Source organism: Crocuta crocuta, unplaced genomic scaffold (assembly GCF_008692635.1).
Source record: "Crocuta crocuta isolate KB4526 unplaced genomic scaffold, BGI_CrCroc_1.0 scaffold96, whole genome shotgun sequence".
Lineage (NCBI taxonomy): Eukaryota > Metazoa > Chordata > Mammalia > Carnivora > Hyaenidae > Crocuta > Crocuta crocuta.
Window position 1 is genome coordinate 8,931,113 of NW_027531522.1, and position 11,738 is coordinate 8,942,850.

The following is an 11,738-nucleotide window of genomic DNA, read 5'->3' on the forward strand; positions in this document are numbered from 1 at the left end:
AGAGTGTGTGTGTACACATTTGGGGGAGGGGCAGAGAGAGAGGGAGAAACAGAATCCAAAGCAGAGTCTAGGCTCTGAGGTGTCAGCACAGAGCTCGACACAGGGTTCAACATGGGGCTTGCATCCACAAACTGCAAGACCGTGACCTGAACTGAAGTTGGACGCTTAACCAACTGAGCCCCTCAGGCCCCTATATAAGGATTCCTCTTGTGGGACTGGCATGATTCTACCTAGAGCTCCTTGGCTCCTTTAGGCCACACCTGAGTTCAAGAGGAAGGCTAACTGGATATTAATTAATATTAGCATTAGTGTGAGTGTATCTTGTTCAACTAGGGACCTCTACTGTGCATATGTAAATCCTTAAACATATCATACGAATATTGGCCTCAGATGCTTCTGCGACCCGTGGCACCTGACTTCATTCTTTACATGAATTCAGGGTCCTTTGTGCTCAGTTGATGTGAACGAATGTGAGATTTACTCTGGAACACCCTTGGGCTGCCAGAATGGAGCCACGTGTATAAATACAGCAGGCAGTTACAGGTAATGTTTTTCTTCCCGTTCCTTTCCTTTTTCCTTTTCTCTTTTCTCTTTTCCCTTTTCTCTCTTCTCTTCTCTTCTCTTTCTCTCTCACTTTTCTTTCTTTCTTTCTTTCTTTCTTTCTTTCTTTCTTTCTTTCTTTCTTTCTGTTTGTTTGTTTTTATTAGGATATGTTCTTGAAAGACTAAAACATCCTATAATTAAGAGCATCCATGATTAATCATCTTTATTACCAGCAATAAATATTCCTTAGAAAAATATATGGCTTTTATTTAAGGACACATAACTATTTATTTAGATGAAGAAAAGCTTGTGCATCCTCAGCTCTTACCCCATGAAGAAATCCTTTCCCTGGAGACGAGACTGAAGAATTAGTAAGAGTTGGAGCATTGAAGGGACTTCCACTGGAGAGCATTAGGCAGAACAGGGCTACCCCATCACACCCATGCATCCCTGCTGCACTCATTCATTAGAGAAGTGAGCTGATAGCTTGAGTAAGGATATCTTCCTTCAAGTGCTGTGTAAAACGTTGACCATCACAAGATCAGAGACTGAATTGAGGTTTTCTCTACATAGTTAACCCTCATCACCTTTCCTCAGTTAGCTGTGAGCCCCTTACCACGAGCATCACGGAGTTCCCATCTTCTTTTCTGACCGACTCTGTCTGGAGCATCCTCCTGGCCTGCTCAGCCGTCACCCTCTCTAAGAAAACTTCCCTTCCCTTACGAAGCTGAGTGACGCGAAAGCACAACTCCACATTTCCGTAAGGCTGTCCGAGTATTGGTGATCAAAGCTGTAGTGGCTGACACATTATCTCTTAAAGTAATCAAGTGTAGAAATTTTTGGCAGATCAACATCAAACTTACTTTTGTATAGTTCCTTAAAATCACTTAAAAAAACCCAACCAACTCTAGACATTATCCTTCCTCCTATTTTGGTTGGGCTCCTATATTCTGTGATTATTAAAAGGTGAAAAAAGCTGATTCTGTTATAACACGAACAAATTCTTTCAGTCCTCACGGGTATAATCTCACTGGAGTAAAGAGTAATTTTCTGCTTTCTTACTCATGTCTCTGCTATCTTGTTCTTCTGTTCCTTTGTGACAATATCCATTCTATTCTTTCCAGCGAAAAAGAGTGCAGTCATTTTCTTATTTTCTCCTCATCTGTCAACATGCTGTTTTCTCAAAAAGCATTCACAATCCTTCTCTTTTTCATCTCATTGACCCTTTTGTTCTTTCTTTGGATCTTAACATTTTTTGCACATTCCAAGTCACAAGCTGAATCCATTCCAACTTGTGATGGATATTTTCATGAGTTTGCCCATTGTGCAGAACCAAAATCAGTCACCTCTGACTTAAATTAAGTATTATTTTATTACAGAGACTTTTGCTTTCAGGACTTTGTTTCTCATTTCATTGAACCCCCTGATCCCTGCTTTTATGAGCTTTCAAGTTTGGGTGAGATCCAAAATGCAGGTCTGATCTTTCATTCCCTTGAAAGCATTATCTCCTGATGTCTGTTTATGGGCACTTATCAATGAGAATTGCTGCTTGGAGACACTGGAGGAAATTTATTCCTAGAACTAATACTTCCTGCCTTCCTGATATCGAGGAATGTCCTGGAAATTAGCTCTCACTCCTGGTCTTCCTTTCTCATCACTGTGTTCTGGGATCTCACAAATCAGCAGAATAACAAAGATATGCAGCAGGTGAGGGAAGACCCAGGGACCAACCCAAAATAGTTTTGTTCTCCCCCTAGGAAATTATTTTTAGTCCTGCAAAATGGAAAAGAAAAAAGAAAAAGTAACGTAACTATTTGCTGTACGCGAGGGGGTAGAGTTCTTTTTCCAGGTCTAAATGTGAGTTTGAAAGAGAAAGGGAAAGAGAGAACCATTTTTATTTGTTGAGAGCTACCTAAATGGCAGATTCCACTTTATATGAGCAATATTGAATTCTCTCTTGCACCTTCCTGTCATAATGCCCAAGAACTCATTGTGCTGACTCTGGAAATGGTTTTGGTTTCTAGCCTCTGTCCTTCATAGATTCGCTGGAGGACAGATAAGAACAGAACATTTAAATCTGGCTTCTTCCTCTCGTTTTTTAAAGATATAATTTATTGTTAAATTGGTTTCCATACAACACCCAGTGCTCATCCCAACAAGTGTCTTCCTCTTGATACAAGGATAGTTTATGAAGCTCCATGAATTCCAGTTGATATCTATGGACTAAACACTCCTATTCAGGCATTTGTTGGAGAATTTTTGAAGGAATAACAGAAAATAGAAAAATGTGTCTGAGCATAAGACTAAATGCTTGCTTTGTGGAATCTGTGTAATGAAACAGAGAACATTTAGATACTTTCTTGTGTTCTATTAATTATGTGAGATTAAATGCCCATTAATCAGTAGCTTCTCTGGGGCTAGAAAACTGTTCGGGAAACTTCAACACAATTTGCTGCCGGGAAATGAGCCACTATTGAACAGTCTGGACCAGCAGAAATGTGTTCACGGCGAAGGGTTTGCTCTGGATTTGGGAGCTTCTTCAGCCTCTAACTCTTGGAACCCATTTCCTTGGGGAAGACAAAGAAATCTTTATTTAAAGGGATTAAGAATTCCTAATTATAAAGAGCTTTGAAAGATAAAGCACTATGCAGACACTAATGAATTGGAAGCCCCATTCCCTAGGAAACTTTGTGGTAAAACCTTTTTCCCACCAGTAAGGAAACCAGAGTCAGGAGACCATTTTCTGTTACTAGCAATTCCCGTGGCTGGATGTCTTGCCCCCGCAAAACTTCAGACAGCTAACAGATGATATTTTGCCACTTCTGAATGCTGCTGGTGCCTCTTGGTTCTGAAGAATTGAAGTTTATCATTCTGCTTACTCTGGATTTAAGACAGCCCTTGGCATGCAGATTTGCCATGCGTGGATGGTGTATGCCATCAGATCTAGAAGGCTTTCTAGAAAAAAAAAGCTGAGTTTGTTGTTTGTTTTCTCCAGGACTGCAATGATGATTAGTATACTTTATTTTATTTATTTCCACTGTGATCACTGGTGGGCTTTAAAACATGCAGAGTTTAAATGATGAGGATAATCTGGTTTTAGTTCAAATGGTAGTTAGGTATTAAACTCATTACCTCTCTCAGTGAGTCAGTTATGTTAATATTGAACCATGGACTCTAACGCAAGTTAAACTATGACTTGGAAAGTGTATTTGACCTCTTCTCAATTGCCAAATGCACTCGCAGTGCTTTTGATGACTGACAAGCCCAGTTTTGTTCTGCCAGAACTAAATCAGCAATAGAACGCCATGACAAAAGTGACTTGTGCAGGGAGGTACATAAATCATCACTCTTTTACTTTAAAGGTCACAACTAGATGCCTTGAGAATATATTTTGCATGCAACCACTGTTGTATTAAAAACTCACACAAAAATGGAATGTCTTCAACTAACTGCCTTTCAGAACGTGGGAATGTGACACAGAAAAACATCAGGCCAAGGGTGACACAGACTTAGGTTTTAATTCATCTTCTGCCGGTTTCCAATTCTGTGGCCTTGGGCAACATGAGCCTTGCCAGTAAAAGGAGATTAATTCTTGTCTTTGAGGATCATAGCAAGGAAGCTGGTGGTACACTCGGCTGTCTTCCCCGCCTCTGTCTTCTCACATTAAGTTACATTTAAATGAAAGAAATATACTTTGTAGTTCTTTAGCGGAGAGTGTGCTATTAAAATTCACTCATTTTCTCTAAGTGAGAAGGAGGAGAGAGAGAAGATTTAACTGCTGGTCCACAAACCAGAATCTCTTCTCCAATCTTGTCATTTTGCATAGTAAAGCACTTAGTGGTAAGGTAAACACAGTTACCCCTGCACTTCCTACTAGAAAACGTCTTTAGACCCCACGGTGAAAATAGCACTCATAGATAAGATAGGCACTATTATTTTATAAGAAATGGTCTTGTGGCCTTGCCTAAGGTGAACAGTTAATAGATAGTATCAGGGTTTAAATCCAGGCAGTCCTTTCCCATGGGGTCTCGAATATGAATACACAGATCTCCTATATATGATGGGCTCAAAAAGCTACTAAAGTTGGTTTAAAGATTTTTTTAAAAATCTCTATTGGTGGGTGGAAGTGATGGTAGAATGAACTTTTAGCAAGGAAGTTACCTGGATCAAATGCTCACATATATGTAAAGTTCTATAATCTCCAAGAATCTAATGAAATATCCTGAAAGAATATTCTGTGTAAGGATGGGCAAGTGAAGAGAAAAGGGAAAGGGGTATAGTAGGGAGAGTATGGGAAGAGAAAGATGAGGGGAAGATAAATAGTTATGCATAGGCAGTGAATAATTGAATTTTTTAAAAGTTTAATCATCTATTGCTGTTAGTCTATGAGACTAACTATGAGTCTAATGAGAAAGGCAACCTTGGAATGATCATAAATGCAATTTATTGATGAACAGATTTTATACAATGATATACTGATGTTGAAAACTGCATGGGTCTTAATTATACCAAAAAAGTATTCATTTCTCTGAAATTCAGATTTAACTGGGCATCCTATGTCTTTATTTGCTAGGTCTGCCAATTCTGTATGTAAGTTCCTGAGCGATACCATGTTCTTACCCTCCGTCTCTGGTCACATTCAGTGATGTCTTCTTCCTTAGAACTCACTTAAAGGTGCCACCCCAGCAATCATTTCTGGAGCCCTCCATGGGTCCATCAATCTGTGCCCAGAGTGTGCTTCTCAAACAGCCAGACTCTTATTTCCCACACTGTCAGTCACACGTGTGTCTTCATCTTTGCATATCGGCTAAGTTCCTTATGCCTCAGCAAGACTGTCAAAAGAACTTCTTTACCTTATAGAATGACCCTTTTTCTGGAACACTCAGAAACTAGTTCATGGCCATGCTGGCCCTTCCTGTTCCTTGTCTCCTATCCTTGACCCCTATGGTCAGCTTCCTTCATGAGAGCCAGCGCTGCTCAAGGCAGGCAAATGGTGACTCTGGGCCTAGCTCTCCACTCCATCAGATGCACTCAAACCTGTGAAAATAGGCTTAGGCTTTATGACCACTCCATGTCCTTCCCTTCCCCACCCGCTTTTCCCATACCTTCCACGTTCGCTCTGAAACTGCACTACACATAGAAAGCTAACTCAGCAATCTTAAGGATTACAAGAGTTTAAAACAAATTTCCTTATTTGATTGTTAATGAACTGAAATCTTCCCAAAGCAAAACACCCACTGCAAGCTTGGGTATTCTGTAAAATTGCATTTATGAGTTAAAAAGTGGCTATGAAAGAAATGTTATTACATAAACTACATCTCTTATGGATAGAACTGTTGCCCTTTATAATATGATCATAATTACTGCATACTCTGAGATGTGGATATGCCATTGTCTGTGGCGTTATACAATCCCAGAGAACATTTGGGAATATATCCGCTCAGTCAAGGTCACCTGTGCTTACTGTAGGGTCCGGTTGAATGGATGATGAATGGACTCGTTGATCTCTCCCTTTACCATCCCCAATGAACTCCATCCCCCTTAGTTTATGGATGTATGACCTTTGAAAGTGCTATTTGATGACCTGATACCAGAAGAATTTATGGTGGTAGTCTTGCCCGGAGAGTAAGTTGCACCCCTCTCGTACTACAGGAGATACTACAGGAGAGAGATAACGCATTCACTCAACCCACTGCATGAAGCAGAGTAGAGTGATTTTCCTCTAAGACTCCAGCCAGTAAATCTGGTTTTCTAGTTTATGATTCCACACGAATGTCATTGACTTGTAGTTGGAATTATCACTGTTTTAATTGATGCTGAGAAACAAGCACTTGAGCTGAGGCACAGGCCCTGACATCGTGCTCTTGTGTTACCAACAGCTGTCTCTGCTCCCCCGAGACACACGGCCCGCAGTGTGCATCCAAATACAATGACTGTGAAGGGGGCTCCAAGGCACTCTGCGTCCACGGCATCTGTGAGGATCTAGTCCGAGTGCAGGCCGGAGAGGTGAGTCCCTCCCAGGATGTGGTTTCGTGGAGGGAGTCACAGTTATTATTAGCTCCTTAGCCTGCATGTCTGTGAAGGGGCGCGGCTCTGGCAGAGCTGTGGAGAGGAGGGTTCTTCCTGCTCTCGGCCGGGGACACAGGTGAGGAAAAAGATGAGAGCTGTCCATAAATAAACAGAAAACCAGACCCGGGGGTGATATTGTTGTAGAAATTACTGCCAGTTTTATTTTTACTTCATACATCTCTCTGTGCGACATGACCTTCTCTTGGCCTTGTGAGTTGTAAGAATGATGAGGCATGGAAACACCAAGGCCTGTTCTTCGTGGTGGCATGCAGTTCTAAGGCGTCTGGATTTTTTTCTGGCCCCAGAGAGCCTTTGAATGCTGAACTCTGAGCCACCTCCCTGCGTGCCCCTGTGTTCTGGATCCTGACAACCTTGATTCCTGACCCTCAAGTTCACCGAGCCCCGCCCGCTTGGCCTTGTATGAGACCTTCAGGTCTTTATTTTTGGTTCTATTTTTTTTTTTTTAACGCACTGATNAAGACTTTCAAAAAGGAAACAAACAATGGATTTTCCAAGGTCTGTGCTTCCATGGGTATTTTTCCCTCTAAAAACATAGCAGGCTGAGTGGATTGACTTTAATTATATTGACTTACAGTTCTTGATTGTTGTTGCTCTTTCCCTGGCATCTTTGGGGCAAATTATAGGTTTTCCTTACTCCAAAATAAAGATGTTTCTCTTTTTGCGTGGTCTGGTCTAAATGCTTAATCATATGGGAGGAAAAAAGAGAAGCCACTCAATTGGCCTTATGGAAATGAACGCTAGAGGATAAACAGTTGGGGGCCTGGTGAGATTTTCAAAGGCTTTTCTTGCTCATTTGCCTGATTGCCTTGATTCTTTCTCTTGTTGTTCGGCCAGCCCAGGTACAGCTGCATCTGCGACGCGGGGTGGACGTCCCCGCGGAACAGCTCAGCCTGCCTGCTGGACGTCGACGAGTGTGTCCTCCAGCCCACGCCGTGTTCCGCGCTTGCACAGTGCTTCAACACCCCGGGCTCCTTCTACTGCGGGGCCTGCCCGACAGGTATGTGGGCTCGGCCCCGCCCAGCCAGGCAAGGTGCCAGGACACCCTGCCTTCCACCGCCGAAAGACAAGGAGACTGTTCTTAGGAAGCATCCCAATCCCACCCCATGTTCTGTCCCTACACCCCACTGCAGGCCGTCTTCCTGCTGTCATAATTCCGCTACGGAAATGAGAGGGTCGGAGCCATACGCTGGGGGCCGGTGAGCCAGGGAGTTGGTGAGGTCAAGCATCTGATCGCTCTATGGCCATCAGCTGGCTGGACCTGCCCTGGTCCCACCTTACTGGCCAGCTGTTTGTACTGGGGCAGGTTATTTCACCTCTTAGTGTCACCTCTAGAGCTCTGTAGTTCTCACTCGGGTGTGTCACTCACTGGAAGGCCCTGTAGCCTTGCTGTAAAGGGGGATGGCCGGCTCCAGCTCAGACCCACAGAGACTGAATCTCCAGGCCGAGTCACTGGAAACACAGACTCTGGACTCCGAGACTGCCTGGGTTTGGGTCCACGCTTCATCTCTCACCACGTGAGATCATTATCATCCATTCAGTGCGTATTTGTAGAGCCTACTATGAGCAAAGAAAGCACTTGTCCGGTGCACGGGTAAGCAGTTGACCAGACCTCAAAGAGTCTATGGGGCCCATTGACACTCCTCGTGGGTTGTTAGAAGGCAGAGCATGTAAGAGAATGCAATAATAGCTGCTGTTCTTTCATGAAAACCCATTGAGACACCATGCTAGGCAAATTTGATTCTGGTATCTATGACCACATCAAGAAATGTTAGGAATTAGTATTATTCCCACTTAACATATAAGATCTTGAGGCTTGGAGAAGGAGTACTCACTCCAAATCATACAGTCAGGATTCAAACCCAGATCTGCGGATCTGAGCTGAGCTGCTGAATGCTCCATTGTTCTGTCTCATCAAGGGAACCCCACACACCTGTTGCTTCCTTTTGTGACTTTTGGTTTAGTGACTTTCTTCCTGGCACATGTTTCAATCTTGTGTAACTAGAAAGAAATTGAAAAAAAAAAAACAAATGAAGACTTTTTCCCTCTTAGGTCTCAGGGGCAAATAAAATTAGCAAATAACCACATTCTTGAAGATAATTTGTCAGTAACAGTCTTTAAAAATGAGAAATCATGGGGCACCTGGGTGGCTCAGTGGGTTAAGCCTCCGACTTCAGGTCAAGTCATGATCTCACCGTTCATGAGTTAGAGCCCCAAGACAGACTCTGTGCTGACAACTCAGAGCCTGGAGCCTGTTTCAGACTCTATCTCTCCCTCTCTCTGCCCCTCCCTGCTTGCACTCTGTGTCTCTCTCTCAAAAATAAATAAACATTTAAAAAATTTTTTTAAACTAGAAATCAGAAAATAAATTATTTGAATTACATGATTCTTCTTTATATCCTTTTAGAGAAAAAAGAAAAACAAAAGCTTTGTTTTCCTGTCAATCACCTTTTTTTTTCTTGCATATCAAAGTAATACATCGAGCTTACAAAATATAAAGAAACTATAAAAATATGAAAATAAGACAGCAAAAAATACCCATAGTCTTATCACTCAGAGGGCCACCATTGACATATGGACATATTTCCTTCCAACTTTCTTCTGTGTATTCATTTCTTCACCTACAAATACAATAATTTTCTTTGGTAGAGTTTTAGAGGGGGACTAGTTAGATCAAAGAAAAGAAATATTTTTAAAAATGTAACAGGTTTTAAACATTCTTTTAATTTTAATCATTTTAATTATAAGAGTAATACAACTCTCTGTAACAGTTGATATAAACAGAAATAGCAACAGTAAAATGACTCTCTCTTCACCTTCAATCTTATTCTCCGAACGGGACCACTGTGAGCAAATGTTCTCTCATCTTCTTCCTTTCCTTGTCTCATACAAACACATGGACACATATGCAGGTTTTTAAAAAATTCTTTCTCCAAATTGGGATCATTCTTTGCATATTATTGTAAAATTTTGTATTATTAGCTCAAGTATATATTGGGAAAATGTTAAATATGTGCATGTTATTAAAAATATTTTTTAGTATTCAGTGGTACAAATGAATCCTAATATATTCAATCAAATTGATGGTCAAGAGGTCTTTTTCCCCTATTAAACACTGCAGTAGACATTTTCTCACCTACATCTTTAGATACTGGTAGTTTTATCATTGCAAGAAAGTTTTGAGAAGTGGACTTATTAGTCGAAAGGTANAAAATATGTATATATGTATATGTTCATATTTTAAAGTTTATATATGTATATATTCATATTTTGAAGTTTATTTATTTTGAGAGAGAGAGAGCAGTACAAGTGGGGGAGGAGCAGAGAGAGTGGAAGAGAGAAAATCCCAAGTAGGCTCCATACTGTCAGTGCAGAGCCTGATGTAGGGCTTGATCTCGTGCCTGAGATCATGACCTAAACTGAAATCAAAAGTTGGATGTTTGACTGAGACACCTGGACACCCCAAAAGGTATATATTTTTTAAAAAATTTATGAATGCCACTAGATCTATTTCCAAATAGGTTTTACTAGTTATGAACTTCTGACTAAAAGCACAGGAGAACCTCACTTGCCCACCTCTTTGCCAGAATTTGCTTTTAAGAATGTGAACAAGTTTTGTCAATCTGATAGAGTGTATCTCACTTTTATAGTGAAGCAAGTTTTTATGTATCTCTGACTATTTGCATTTCTTTGTTGTTAACTTGTCTACAGAGCTAACTTTTCAAATCTTCTGATTTTTCTAGGCTGGCAAGGAAATGGATACAGTTGCCAAGATATCAATGAATGTGACATAAATAATGGCGGGTGTTCCGTGGCTCCGCCTGTTACATGTGTGAATACAGCTGGGTCTTACCACTGTCAGGCCTGTCCACCAGGTGCTGCACCAACTCTCCCCACACTGTTACAGGCAAAACATATACCTGGAAACATGATCTTGTGCTTCAGTCTAAATCTGACTCTGTCCAAGGAGATACCCTGAGCAGTGCAGAAAGTTTTACCTGACTTACAGATTCAGGACCCCTTAGTTCAGCTATATTATAGCAATAACAAATATTTTTAATATCAGTGTAAAAAGCAATATAAAAAGCAATAACAAATATATTTAATACCAGTGGAAGACAACAACACTTTACAAATTGTGAAAGAGCCTGTGGAGATAATGCAGAATTTGAAAATTTTTCTCTGAGAATCACAGACCTACAGCTCCATTGTTCTCACAAATAATTTACTAATACAGTGCCCTCCTGAGATGTCTTACATATTAAGTTTACTAAGTAACAGGCAGACTAGTAGGCTTATAATACAGGTTAGTTTCTCTTCTCTTGTGGAAGGAAGTCATTACTGCCATTCTGTGATCTAAACTGAGTGACTATCGGAGAAGTTCATTGGGTTCGAAGGGATAAACTGAAGCTCTATTTGATTTATTAACGTGAAACATTAGTACTTGGGACGTCTACAGTAATTTAGCTCTTAGATCATTAGAGTCACTGTAATTAGAAAATGTCCACTTACTTAGCATCAGCAACTTTCTCAGTCTACCAGTACTGCAATTCTGCATTTCATGCATCTTTTCATTTTCATTCATCTACTTTTTTGTCCTTAGAAACATTAGAATATTGTTTCTGCAGTCCGTTTCCCAAATGGTTGTCCTTTTTCTTAATGATAGGAATTTGTTTATGATACTTCATATTTACCTTTTCTTTTGTGATGATAGATGCTCTCTGGTTGGGCTTCATGATGTTTGGTTCTTGGATTGGGATTCTTCTTCAGTCTTCTTAATGTAGTTTGTTATGCCCTGCTCTCTCCGCGGTCAGGGTACCAAGGTGACGGAAGAGTGTGCACGCTCATCGACATCTGCTCAGTCGGCAATGGAGGGTGCCACCCACATGCGGCATGCTCAGTTCTTGGTAATGACTCCCCTCTCCCTCTGGTTTGGGGTATTTTAATATGGCCTTCTAAAACAAATCAACATTTCAAAAACAAAATTCTCTAACCTCAAAATTCTTATTTTGATCTTTAAGATCAAAGAGTAATCCATGTTTTAAAACTATACATTTGGATTTTTTTTTTTTTTTATGTGATAGACTCTGCTCTTCTATTGTCTGGCG

The 11,738-nt window shown here is 40.8% G+C and overlaps 1 protein-coding gene across 1 annotated transcript in view; it reads left to right on the forward strand.

Annotated features, from left to right (window-relative positions):
• The window catches only part of CUBN (cubilin), a 298,802-nt gene that overhangs the window by 5,845 nt on the left and 281,219 nt on the right, over positions 1-11,738 (forward strand). Inside the window, exons 6-10 of the mRNA XM_077772461.1 lie at positions 440-543; positions 6,423-6,549; positions 7,468-7,630; positions 10,374-10,505; positions 11,445-11,537. Coding sequence (XP_077628587.1) covers positions 440-543; positions 6,423-6,549; positions 7,468-7,630; positions 10,374-10,505; positions 11,445-11,537 — 619 coding nt within the window. The remainder of the gene's footprint in view (positions 1-439; positions 544-6,422; positions 6,550-7,467; positions 7,631-10,373; positions 10,506-11,444; positions 11,538-11,738) is intronic.